This window comes from Gavia stellata, chromosome 9 (genome assembly GCF_030936135.1).
Source record: "Gavia stellata isolate bGavSte3 chromosome 9, bGavSte3.hap2, whole genome shotgun sequence".
Taxonomy (NCBI): domain Eukaryota; kingdom Metazoa; phylum Chordata; class Aves; order Gaviiformes; family Gaviidae; genus Gavia; species Gavia stellata.
This window is the reverse complement of record NC_082602.1, coordinates 23,427,775-23,441,707: the sequence shown is the minus strand read 5'-3', so window position 1 is coordinate 23,441,707 and position 13,933 is coordinate 23,427,775. Positions and strand designations below refer to the sequence as shown.

Below are 13,933 nucleotides of genomic sequence, written 5' to 3'. Positions count from 1 at the left end.
ATCTGGAAACAAAAAACTATCAACTTTGTTTTAACTTTTTATTTATTTGATTTTTTTTTTCCATAAAGGATAGTGGTAGAAGAAAGCTGAGGTTAGTAGAAGAGATAAGCATAGTAAGTTTAAGGTTGAAGAAACATCCAGGAGACCTTTTAGGATGTTAAGAAAGACTTTTTACGAAGTGAAAACCCTGCAATTCACACTTGAACACACCCACCCACACACACTGTAATGAAGATTTAGAACACACACATAGATACATAAAAATTGCTTTTTTTCATTATGACCATATAAAAGACTAAGCATAATCACTAAAAACTTTTAAAATTACAAAAATAACTGAAAAAATAACTACATTTGAAAAATAACAAAAAAAAATGAAGAAAAATATAATTAGTTTGGTAGTTCTAGTTCCTGTTCCTAAATTTAGTTTATCTACACATACAGTGTAAATAAACTAGGCAGTAGGGATGATAGTATAGTGACAATTTAAACTTCATCCTTCAAAATCAGGTCAAAATCACTGGGTTGGCCTTTTTAATTCTTGTCAGGTAGGAATTAACATAATCATTCAAGACAACATGGCAACTCCTTCCTTTTATTTTTTTTTCCCTTGCTGATAACTAACAAACAACAGCAGTGAGAGCCTAAAACATTTCCATTGCTTCAAGCAGAATGAAGTAGCAACTTCCAAGAAGAAATTATGAATTTTCATTTAATCCAAAAGAATATTTTATCATTCAAGTGTTTTAAAATAAAATGTTATGTTTTATTTTTAGCAACATTCATAAGAAGCCATAATTCCAAAGACTTCCGTTAGGAAATAAATCTTACTTAAAAAAAAAAGCCTTTACCACTCTGAGAACAAAACCAAGAAAGCTTCAGTGGGTGATTTTCTTTGTTTTGAAGAGCAATTCTTATATATAGAAAAGATTAATTCAGAAACATAATACATTATAGATAGCAACACTTTCTAAAGTTGCCTGACATTTCTCATTAAAAGGTCAGCTTTAAGTTGCTTACACTGTTGCCAAAAATAACATTTTAGGGTGAATCTTTTTAAGATGAGCACCTCTCACAATAATTCTTCCATGTATGAAAGATTAATTTCACTGGAACATCCACTTACGATTATGACATAAAAGAAAAATATATATATAAAAAATGACCATGTTAAAGACACAATGCTTTTCTCATTTTATGTCAGAAGTGTTTTTCTGTCAATCTGTGTGAAAATCCATCCCAAGTAATATATTCTGGAAGCTGGGTGTGGGGACAGGGAAAGAAAATCAGTTCAGCACGTTCAGACTAAGTTATCACTTGATTAAGATTTCTACATTTCTAAAATTTAGAACTTCTAGCTAATATTTCTGAAAACTCCATTCTCTCTGAATTTGTTTAAACCTACTTAAACCCCCTCATGCTATTAAGTTTGCACAGGAGTAATTCCCACAGAGTAAGTGAACACAATTCAGCTTATGAAGCCCTGTAACTTGAAGCTTTGACATAGAAAGTGGAATAGGGAAGGCCAACTCAAATGAAAAGCCTCAGTAAGAAAGGGGATCAAAAAGCAGGAACAGAAAGAAGTAGAAGGGAAGTTTGAAAGGAGTGGAGTTAAACAGTTCAAGGCTAGATGAAACAAAAAAAGGGCCATGCCCACAAACTCCTGCTTCACCCAAAACTGAAATCCATTGACAGTATGTGCTCTGTACATATTACTTCCATTAACTTTGTTAAACCAAGAACAATCTGTTGAGTGGATCAAAAGACTCCAACTTGGCTGATGAATCATGTGAAGGTCATCACCCTAACATGTAACAGAATCTGTGGTTTTGCTTAAGTATTTTACTTAAGCTCTAGGAATTTAAAAGAAAACTGCAATTCTTGCAAATTTTGCAAAGCCATACACACAAAAAAGTTAGGAGGTGCAGGAGTAAGACTGCCTGTGCAATTTAAATTCTACCATTTTGCATGAATAAACTATAGCTGTCTAAGTTTCAAAACCATTTTTCCGACAAAACCCTATCTCATCCAGTGCCCATCAGTGATGTTTTTGAGTAATTAAGAGGTTGTTTGTTTACAGAAGTTCTATGTTGTTTCTTGCAGAATTTGGAAGATGTACAGAGAATTACATAGACAGTTGAAGGAAGAAAAAAGTGGGTCTCATTTAAGGAAATTAAATATTTTGCTTCTTTTCTCTTCCCTGATGAAAAGTTCTTAATTCCTGAATAATTGGCATGTAACTTAAACTAAAACTTTTCATAAGCAACAATTTGTTTTCTTCACTTTTTGGTGCCTAATTTGATATTCATACAAACAGCAAAGAGACAGTCAATGGATGTTCTGTTTTCAAAGAGCTATATATGCTAAATATTTCAGAAAAAAAATCAACTTTTTAGTCTTCTCAGATTGAACATTGATAAGAAAATTATTTCCCTAAACTCTGTGCCTCTTATTTACATCCGTATAATGGAGATCACACCACCCTTTCTCCTAACAGTGTGGTGACAAAGCAGATCAATATCTATCCTGATCAGCACAGTGCTTCTCTTCTGTAAGATCTTAGAAAAATTTACAATGTTATCTCTGGGATGAGTTTGAAAAGCATGCAATAAAGAGACAAAGCCACATTAAACAATGAGGAAAAGGAAGGTATCAGTTAGCTGTGTTTTACAAATGCTACTGGGAACTTGTAGGAAAAGATAGACTCATATAATTGAAACTTAGGAAAATGAAAATGTTGACCAAATCTGAAGACACAAAGCAAAGTTTCTGAAACATTTCACAACTTGCATTTTTAAAATTCTAAAATTTACAGTACTAATAAAATGGTTACACAAATGAAGATCTATTTCTATATACAAAAATAGTACATTTGTCTAACTACTGAGACACCTTCTTATTGTTGGTATGTACAATATTCGAATAATTGCTTTAAAGCAATGCTTTTGCACTTCTCGTAAATTTCTACTAAATGAAACAGGCAAAAATCAAATAAAGAAGAAATAATGAAACAAAACATGGTAATGATACCCTAAATTTAGTTACAGAATGTATAAAATGTCACAATAGCCTAAAAACTGAAAAGTCTAAACATGCTCTGACATACTTGTTAGAAAACAAGAATGGAAAACCATTACATTTCAACTCATCTTGTTGCTGAAAAAATAGGTTTAGCTTAAGTACAAAAAAAGAGGCAAATTATCTCAGTAACAGCAAAACCTACTTTGTCAATGAAGTTCTAAAGCAGGTGTTACTGAAAATTAATTACAATTGTTTTTTGGAGAAAATGAACTGCCTATACATACACAGGTATAGATTATAGATGTACATACATATATATTTTGCATATAGTTATACACAGAAAGCTAATATTAGTAGGAACAGAAAATTTGCCTAAAGCTTTGAAGTATGCCTAGTTTATTTCTCTCATACTACATGTTCCGCTTACTCTTGTTGCTGGCTAGAGTGAAAAAAAGAATCTCTTAACACATGTGGACGTTTAGGAAGTTTCCCTATAGAAGGGAAGTTATTAGCCCACATAGCACCAGAAAGAGTGCAAAGGGAAATTTAGCTGACCTTATGCTGAGTAAGCAGGAGTTAGAACACTGTTTCCTGCCCTTTCTGAAATCTTATTTCCACCCCACCATACCAAACTAGTAGGTTGAGATGAGAAACGCTAAGAACTACTTAAGGCAGCACCTTGCGAAACTAAACACTTAACTGGACTTGCAATAGGCTAGAAGGGCACAACAGTCTGACTACCCCTGAGAGAAGGCAGTAGCTTCCACCTACTTCTATTGTTCCTCCCATTTCAAGCTCATACAGAATTTCTTTACCTAGCTTTTGATATCTTTTGCCAATAAAAACATGATTTTTCTGAAGACGTGGAATACAAGTAAACAATCCTCTTTCATGTCTAAAGAATATGGTGCTCCATTTTCAACAGTTAATTGCAACCAACAATTATACATGAAAAGCTTTCAATATTGATTTCTGGGAGTTGAGAAGACAGAGTGGGGGGAAATAGGGAAAAGAAAGAGAAAAGAAGTACTTTTTGTATCTAAAGTCTGCTAACTGCCATTATGCTAAAGGTCTTGAACAGATCCTTTTCCTTAAATAACATATGACGTTACTATGATAAAAGCAAAAGCAAAATCAAAGCAGCATGCTTATTTTGGGAAAAACAGTGAAGTTTGTAAAGGCCTTTATTTCCTGTGGAAGTTTATGTCACAATTTGGAATAACGTTTTGATTAGATTTCTAGGACAAGCATCTTTTATTTATGAATAGCATTTTCAAACTTGTAACACTATCTCAAGTGATCAGTAGGAAAAAGAAAAACAAATAAAGGCCACAGAGCCTTAGAGCCTCTCTCAAAGGTCATCACTGGATAGTTTTGGTATGATGTTTTTCTCTTCAGCCTCATTTAAAAGTTTTTGAAAGCAAAGTAGTCTACCCAATCCAAGCAAAATTCAGATGTATACAGTTTAAGATCACTATATAACTTCAAACTAAGCAGTGTTATCTTTTAGCTTCCCTTCAGTATGCTTCAGCCAGGAATCACTCATGAGTGACCTTAACGAAGGGAGAGCTATTTCACCAACTGCTAAGAAATGGAAATGTTTGTCATCCACTCAGCAAACTCGTATTTTCTTCTTGAAAACCACCTGAAACAGGAAAACATTACTTTTACCAGGTCTCTATTCCTCTTACCTTCAATTCACAAAAGCAGCCTCTAGGCAAAAAAAAGAAAACTGGGCAAGATGATCCAGGAGGGATATAAATAAAAATAAACACCCATGCCCTTCACCTTCCTTTCTACCTTATCTCCCAAAGGAAAAAAAGATAATTCCTTTATCAAATCTTTAAGAAAAAACTACTGATTCATTGTTCTATATTAATACCTTTAATGTTTTTAAGGAAGTCCTGCTTAAATGTGGAGTGGCTCAGAATATCAACTGCATACTGAACTCACACCTTTGCTCTACCTTCACTAACTTTGAGAGCTTATCTATGATTCAATTGGTTACTTAAAAATCAATAAGCAATTAGTGCTCAAATCATCATACTTTAAATATGAAAGTCATGTGCTTTTTCTTCTATACTGTTAGTATATTTTAGTTAATTTGAAAACGCAGCCATTTAGAACTCAATCAAATTTAAAATCTAACAAAAATTTTAAAATACTTCACAACTGCTAAGGCTAGAATGTCAGGTATTGCTTCTATCTGTTACACTGGAAGACTACTGAGATACCATGACATGTGTTCTCACATTTTAATATTCAGAATCAGGCTACTTATTGTGCTAGTTAATAGTAACAGAAGCATGGAACAAAGGGGGGGAGGGGGGCGGGGGGGAGGGAGGCAGACTAAGTTACTTCCACAACAACTAGGTCCTTTAAGTTACTTCCACAACAACTAGGTCCTTTTTTTTTTTTTTTTTTTGTTCATAAAGCTGCAGGCTGCCAGTACTTGTGTGTCATCATGTAAGAAAAATAAAGATTAGACTACATGTTAAGAAATAGTTTTCAAGACACCAGTAATACTACGAAGTATGGTTACCTACTAAACTGTCAAGAACCCAGAGCCCAGAATGTCAAATTTAGAAGAAATACAGAGATTTAAAAAAAAAAAAAAAAAAAATATCAATCTTCAAGTAGACTTATTGTATACAACTATTTCTGGTTGAAAAAAAAAAAATCTAGGTTTAAACAAAGACTTTAAAATTACAGTCACCAGAGTGTATTAGCCAGTAAAACACCTTTACTCATCAATATAAAACTGTATTCATTACACTTATGAATGTTCCAATATTTGAACTCATTTTAATTCAGTCATCATTTTTAATATACACACACATATATATATCCTAATATGCATTTCAGGTTACTGTAGTGTTAAGAAACAGAACTACGACAAATAAGCTATAGCCAATTCATTGCCTGTGAAGAAGTTAACACAAACATCATAAAACTGAAGTTAATAGTGTATTTAAAATTTTTTTCCCTAGGACTTGAAGACAAAAATTACTCTACATTAGTTTACTGTATATGCATATATATTTTTATATGTGTGTGTATGCATGTGATTTACTTTGAATATTAATATGTATTGGCATGGAGAAAGCTAAGTATGGGCTAATATCACAGGCCTGAAGAACTTCAAATGTTTAAAGAAAGCAGCTTCTTAAGGAGCTGTCTATTAATCATCAACCAAAAGTCACACTGGAATTATAAACACCATACAGTGGCCATTCCCTTGCCCTTCATTTCACTCAACAAACAACTGCAGTGTGTTTAGAACAACACATGACAAAGTACTTGTGCCTGCTAATGTGTTACGAATTAGTGCATCTGTATCTAAATGTATAAATACATATTCATACAAGCATATATTTATGCATAGATACTGATACACAAACTCGCTGCATGTTTGGATTTGCATTTTGTTTAAGTATGAAATATTGAAGTTATATATAATTTTTAAATTTAGCTTATAATTTTATCTGGGTCCAGATGAACTCCTGCTGAAATCAGTGAGAAAAAAACAAACAGCAAAACACCCCCACCAAAACCTTTCTCAACCTTCCTGAAAAGATAGCATGTTAAAACTATTTTTATCCACAATAAATACCACCTTATTTATTTCTGCTAGAGTAGTATTTATCAGTAAAACTACCAAGAATGACTTGATGCATGCCAGAATCTTCAGAGCACCAAAGTGCTATGGATTTTTTAAATGTAAAACTTGCAATTGTTTATTTTTTATTGTTTCTAAAGAACATTACTCAAGAAAGCAGCAAAACTTGAACAATTTCTAGGAAATTGTTATAGTGTTGCTGTTATTAAACATCCACAGGGCAGACTTTCTTAATTAGCATACTGGTCTTCAAATATTTAATTCCTTCTCTATCTTCTCCACCCTAAAGAGAATTTCTTATCCATGCTTCCAAGGGTCTATTTCAGGCACTATCAATCCTCCTAACCCCACAAGCTGTGTCCCAATATCTTCATATGGCCAAAAGCCAATAGAAATACACTATTCACCTGAGAGAAGTGAAGGAAAAGAGAATTCTGGGAGCAGCTCAGAAGGATGAGACAACAATAGCTCTACTCAAGCCCCACAACTCTGCTGTAAAGAACTGAACCTTTGCCCAGGTCCCAGGGACAATCACTTAATGTCAACCTCAAATGCCAGAAATGGGGATCACCTAGCATAATGGCACAACAGTGCTGCTTGTTACATGACAATCACAACAGAAGACCTTCACCGAACCACTCCGAAGCCGAAGAATATTCAGAAGAACAAACTAGCCACATTTCTGTATTTCATATCTGGCCTTATTCCACATCTATTCCTGTGATCTTCTCTCCAAGTCTTATTTGCTACATTACATTTCATTCCAGACTGACTGCTTCTTTTCTTTTCTTTTCTGTTTCAACTACGAGCTTTGTATCTTCAAATTATTTTTATACAGTGCAATGAATTTTTCTTCGTAAGTATATGAAAACAGTCTCCTTCAAAGCATTTTTAGGTGCCTTTCAACACCAATCACAAAGCACACGCTAACAGAATTCCTACCGACTGGTATTTTAAATGTTCTAATAAGTTCTGCAGCACAACTCCTTGGGACAGACACCAATTGGTTTTGACATACAAGGTGCACTAATGTATTACTTAAATTCAGGTATGAAGACTTCTAGCATATTGCTTTATATACATGTTCTTAAGAGAAACATTTTCAAATTCAACATTTTTTCCTAGAACTAGATACATCCGTAGCTGAGTATCAGCTGTCTTCAAATGTTACAAACTTGGAACACAAACCTTGATTACAGAAGTTTTCTGCTTAAAAATTTTTGATCACTGCAAAGACCTGAATTAAAAAATAGGTATCATTGATGTTAATTCAACTGGTGAACATATTAATATTTTTCTTTTTATTTATAACATCTTGAGCTTCATATCTTTTTGAGGAATTAAACATAAACCACAAATTTTAAAAAGTCTTATAATCTCAACATAAGATAAAAGAATGGGTTAGCACAAAGAACTTGCTAATGTGCATTAACGTATTGCTAGAAAGTTTACTGAAAGGTATTTCTGAAGCAGATCAAAAATGCTCAGTTATGAAGGGTGCCTGATGTACATGGATAAACCTGCCAGAATTACCTGATAGTGCTGACAAGCAGAATTTATTGTGTCAACTGTGTCAACATACTACCCAATTTCAGGGGGGTGGGGTAGAAAAAAAGGCAATCAGAACCCAGGCAGCAAATATTAAACTCTTCTATGAATTTGAATTTCATTTTTATCAATGTAACTAAACAGTTGCCTCCTATCAATAGTATAGTTTAAAGACTTTTCTGGCAATTTGTTAAATATAGGAGCAATCAACATTAACCCAGATTACAATCGTGTACGCAAGATTCAGCAGTTTGTATTACAAAGAGCCTAATAGGAAAAAAAGTAAAAGTTTTCTGAGTCTCTGAAATCAGACTGTTATTCCAGCTGCTGCTGAGAGTAGTCTAAGTATTTGCTTTCAGCTGAACAGGAAAATACCAAGTTAAATTCACAGAGAAGAAAATAAGTTTCCAAATTTACATATTGGCTAATACCTTAGCTTTTCAAAGCCTTAATTTTAAAATCAAAGGAACTTTTCTTTAAAAACATTTATCTACTTTTTTTTCCTAGTGATGACTAAATACCTGCTAGTTTAATTTGTGACAATTTACAGTCACAATAATAAAGTTGCGTATTCATTAAAGATGCATCTCACTGACCAAACCACAGAAATAAGACCATGTACTGTTGTTTTCCCTACTAATTCAAATGTACCTGAATTTATAGTGTCTTATATGTAGACAATTTAAATAAAAGAATAATTGTAAATTGAAACACATTTCCCACTCCTAAAAAATGACTGGGAGCTATATTCATTAGCTTTGTGGTGTTGTGCTCCTGCAACATAGTAGTTCCACCAGGCATATTATGTCTAAAGTATAATCTTTCTCCAGACTTCAGTGCTACAGAGACATTGACCAGCAGTTCACCAGAAGCCACTCTGCCTTCACTTAGGGTAGCCAATAAAAAATTAGCAACTCTCCCTTTAAACAGAATGAAGCAGCAAAATGAAATTTCAGGACTGACTATAAGGTGCCCTCTTTGAATGGGACTGGAAGGTGCTTAGGAATGCATGTATTTTACTTCAATAATCTCTTAAAGTAATGGGGAAGTGTTTGGTTGGTTGGTTTTTTTTTTTACTTTGTTTCTAATACTAAGTGTCAATCTAGATGCTATTCTTACCATACTGGTAAGTTAAAAATGTTTGAGAGTTCATACTTAGTTGAGAAAGCAATTACCTAAAGAGAAAGTATATATGAATGATTTCACTGTATTTCAAAACAGAAGATTCAATTTGTCTGAGACTAAAAAAGCTAACCTAGAAGAAATTTAAGATTCACTTCACCCTGTATAGATATAATTGCAAGTGCATGCTCCGCTTTTTTCAACTTAAAATGGATTCACACCATGACAGGTTTCATTCTGCATTAAAATTGCAAATCTTCTATGTGGCCCAGTTTCAGCTGCAATTGATCTGCTTTGTCGTCATAGATTAAAAAAAACAGTGAAGGGCACTGCAGCTTTAAATATTTCAGAGCTATGTAGCTAGTAAATAGACTCCATTGCAATATGGCTCTGAAGGTCGTGTCCTATTGTCTCTTTTCTCTGCAAATATTTTGAACAGCATAAAATGGTTTATTTTATACAATACCTCCCTGCCATTTCTAAATCACATCAATTGTATTAGGCATTTCCTTACTGGAAAGGACAGATACGCCACACTTTCCATACACACCCACGCTGCTTCTAGATGTATTCAAAACGTCCACTGTGAATATAACAGCAGGGTGTACATACCAGACATATACAGCTTTTCAAATGTATACCTTATGCGAACAGACTCCCTGTGAAATCCCACCACAACATAAGGACAATTAGTTATTTCAATGGTGATAAAATGATTAACTGGATTTCAGGTCAAGAAGCATCTTTGGTTAAAATTAACATGCCAGTTAGAAAACTGAAGCCACCAATTTTATCATCTGTTTCTCACATATGAGAAAATATGAAAAAAAATTGTAACACGCAGCACCAAGAGAACATAGTCTGCCAAACCTGTTTTTCATGAAGGAAGGCTACTACCTTTCGGATGCTAAAAAAAAAAAAAACGAACAAAAATCCCCAAAAGCCCTGTCACATTTAAGAATAAGTTACAAGAAAAATAAGACTATAAACCTCAAGCCAGAATTTGGAATCTTTGTGTATGCACTCCCTAGGATCAACCCCACTTCTTTCATATAAGGTGAGTGTTCGATGCAAATATGATTATGGAGATGCCTCCCAGATAGAACAGTAACGTGAAATACACCCCTGCAAAAATACAACTTTGTGATAGCTGTCACCATGCAGAAGGTGCATGTAGTCATTTACCTGAAAAGGCAACAGATTGTTGCCATTGTCCGTCCTGAACGCGTTGTCTTCCATCCAGGATTTGGGGGTTAAGGGTGCAGCCCGTGGGAACTTCGGAGGGGCAATGACATTGCTGGAGAACGGTTTTTTAAGGGGTGAAATGGGATTGAGGGGGGAGGGTACGCCGACCCCCACTCCCACGCCGACCCCCACTCCAACTGCCCTTCGAGGGTCCCTACCAGCCTGCAGCCCACCCCAAGGGTTGGAAGGTGTACTCCAAGCCGCATTTTGATGATTATTCCAGCTGGAGGAGGAAGAAGAGGAGGCAGAGGAGGAAGACGGCTTGCTGGTCATGATGGGCTGATGGCTGTAAGCAGCATTTCTCTGGGTGAAAGGTGCCTGATTAGGGCTTACAGGTGACCTCCGCTGCTGCTGCTGCTGTGCTTGCTGCTGCTGCTGCTGCTGATGTTGGTGGTGTTGAGTCTGAGCTAGGCCAATTTGAGGTGAGAAAGTGCCACCAAATACAGGGTTGACATGGTGCGGAAAATTCTGGAAAAGCATTGTCCCATTGACTGGAGTAATCCCTTGGAAAAAGCTATCATCCACCGTGTTTGTGGTCCCTGTAGACCAGGTGCTGCCGAAGGAGGGAGACAAGGAGGTGCCGGCTGCAGGTTCTTGTTGAGGCTGGTGAAAGCTCAAACCAGGCAAAATGGGAGACTCCATCTGCATCTTCTCCTTGCTATTTTGGGAAGCAGCCGATGTGCCGATACTAGTCACTGAACTGTTGTCTTCTGGTTTGGGTGTCTCCGACGAGATGGGTGTAGAGGGGGCTTCTGCTGAGTTTGGATCTTGCTGCTGCTGCTGCCGCTGCTGCTGGGGCTGGGCTTTGCTTTTGTCCATCAGTAAATCATCCTGCATGGTTTGCGCAGCTGAAACAGTAGGGGAAAAAACCACAAAGACAGATTATTAACATTGTCATTCATACCACAAAGGAGGCTGTTTTAATCATTTGCCGGCCAAAAATATCGTCCTATTGCTAGTGCTATGCTACAGCAAGTTGCAAGGCAAACCCGTAATCTTCCCCCTCCCCCATTTAGGAATATGTAACCTTTGATCGTGCCAGATTGCCTTTAAAATATTTTTTAAGATGCTTCACCCTTTTTGATGCCTTGTTTCCTTTCAGTCTAAATGAGATGTGCTTATAGGGCAGAGATATACAGCAATTTCGCCACGTCTCTTTTCTCTTACACCGGAACTCAGAGCTCTCACCCTGCAATGAGAAACTGATTCTGGTTCCTGTTTTTCCAAGCACCCTCCTCCTCCTCCACCTCCTCCCCCTGGTTATTTGCATACGTCAATAAATACTGCTGCGTCCTTCAGCAAGGTTAAAAAGACACCAGTCTTCACTCTTCTCCACCCCCTTTTCTATTAGGGGACCTTTAAAGGAGCCGGGTACCGATTTTCCTTAATTAACAAACAAGCTTTCAATTATTTAAATTTATCAGAGAGAAAGCACACACGAAATCTCGCACTGACACGGAGCGGTTCTTAGCTGCACAATCGTTTTCTGGCCTTTTTTTGCCGCACAGCTCGCCGCTTGCTTAGGGCATGAGAAGCGATCGCAATGACGGGGCGGGGGGAGGGGGGGGAAGACACTTCATGTACAAAGCCACCGATGGGTGTTATATTCGCCTTCAGTGACCTTACGATCTTTCCGTGTAAAACGCTATTGTACATCAAAGCAGTCCTTCGTTTAAAGGTATTTCTACTGGCTATATTTCTATATATGAAATCATCAGTCATTTGTTCATTGGAAAAAAATAAGGTCAAAATGAGCATATCTGGGAGGTATTATGAGACTATAATGCTTCTGATGCTTTCACAATGAAAAATAAAAATGGGGCAAATCGAAATATTTAAAATACAGACATGCCACATTTCAAAAGCCATCTTTATATGCACAAGACAAAGACTAGTGATGCAAATTATTTGCTAAATCAATACATAAGTTTAAACTTTAAAAAGTAAATATATGTAGAATGGTTGCGTCTTATATCTGCTAGAAAAGGTGCTTCATGTGAAATTGGACAGAGCATGTAATTTATTATTTTGAAACACATTAGTACTAATGCTTATACAGACATCAATGAACAGCAATTGTATGAAACTAGAACAGGAACCTCCGCCTTTTGCAGACTTCTAGTCAATTGAAGAGATCATTATAAATCTCAAAAGTATTTTAAATGAGCCAAAAATCACTTACTTTAATTGACTAACTATGTCAAAGATGATCATTGCTGAATACCTAATTGCATATCTGTTGAGTTAATCATGACATGTACAATCCTAAGATTGCATTTTTTTAGGATTTCTGTTTTAATGTAACAAAGTAAAGTTAAGCCAAATCAATTAACTGTTTAAGAAAGGTGGAGTGAGGCTGACGACCCTCTCCTTTCTGACATCAACAGCTTTCAGATGGTCCATGTGTATCTTCAACATTTTTTGCTTCTTTTTTTCTTTGAAATCTCTTCTGAGCCATACACACACTTTTTAGTTAAAATGAATGTCAGGACAGGTTTCTGCTATCAATTAAGTTCCTGCTCGTGCTCCCTCTTATTTACCTGTTCAATATGTAACCTGAACAGCAAGGGTTCATGAACAGACTATGCAGTGAGACAACATTAAGGCAAGTTGCTAAGAATAATGGAGTAAACTATTACATCTGTAACAGGCAGCTCTGCTGCTGCTGCTGCTGGGGGTGCAGAAAACCTTGCAAGGCAGTTTAAAGCAATACTGCAGTAAGCCATAATATATGAAGCTCCGTGTAGCTTTCCATTAGCTTCATTTCTATCAAAATCAGTATTACTCCTAAGGCTACGTAAAATTACTGATGATTCCATATCAGAAAAAGGTTACATGTATCCCTCCCCTGGTTTTGAGCTACCAGTATAAAAATATATTTAGAGAGAAAAACGTAACAGCTGAAATGTTAAAATTCTGTCACCAATAAAGTATATTTAAATCAGTTTAGTCACCAGGTTATCTACAGTGGCTAGCACAGCAGTTGCTTCAAATGTGTACCTTGACTTAGTTCATTGTTTTTGAACTTTATCCTAAGGACTATAATCCACATTCATTTTCATACTGCTTCTTAAAGGTAAAAATCACTGCACAATTCAACCCTCTTGTCAAGGTCAAGACTACCTTCAATGAATGAAGCCAGTCTGAATGGAAAAACACTGGATAATAAATGACTTTGAAAGACAGGCCAGCCAATGTCTAATGTTAGACTAATATGCAGTACTTCCTGATTATTTGCTGGTGTATGTATTTGTACAAATTTACAATCCAGTATAGGAAATCTACATCCCCATAGCAGTATCAGCTCCGTTTGCATGCAGTAACCCACGCAGTCAACACAGAAAATTTTAAGGAACAGTTACCTTTGGATTTTCTGTA

General features: G+C 35.8%; 1 protein-coding gene across 2 annotated transcripts in view; it reads right to left on the bottom strand.

The window, feature by feature from the left end:
- Window positions 1-13,933, bottom strand: part of CPEB3 (cytoplasmic polyadenylation element binding protein 3) — a 96,043-nt gene extending 82,110 nt beyond the window's left edge. For both annotated transcript variants that reach the window (XM_059821242.1, XM_059821243.1), the window contains exons 1-2: window positions 13,918-13,933; window positions 10,496-11,403 (exon numbers count right to left, since the gene is read on the bottom strand). In XM_059821242.1, coding sequence (XP_059677225.1) covers window positions 10,496-11,392 — 897 coding nt within the window. In that variant the 5' untranslated portion in view covers window positions 11,393-11,403; window positions 13,918-13,933. The remainder of the gene's footprint in view (window positions 1-10,495; window positions 11,404-13,917) is intronic.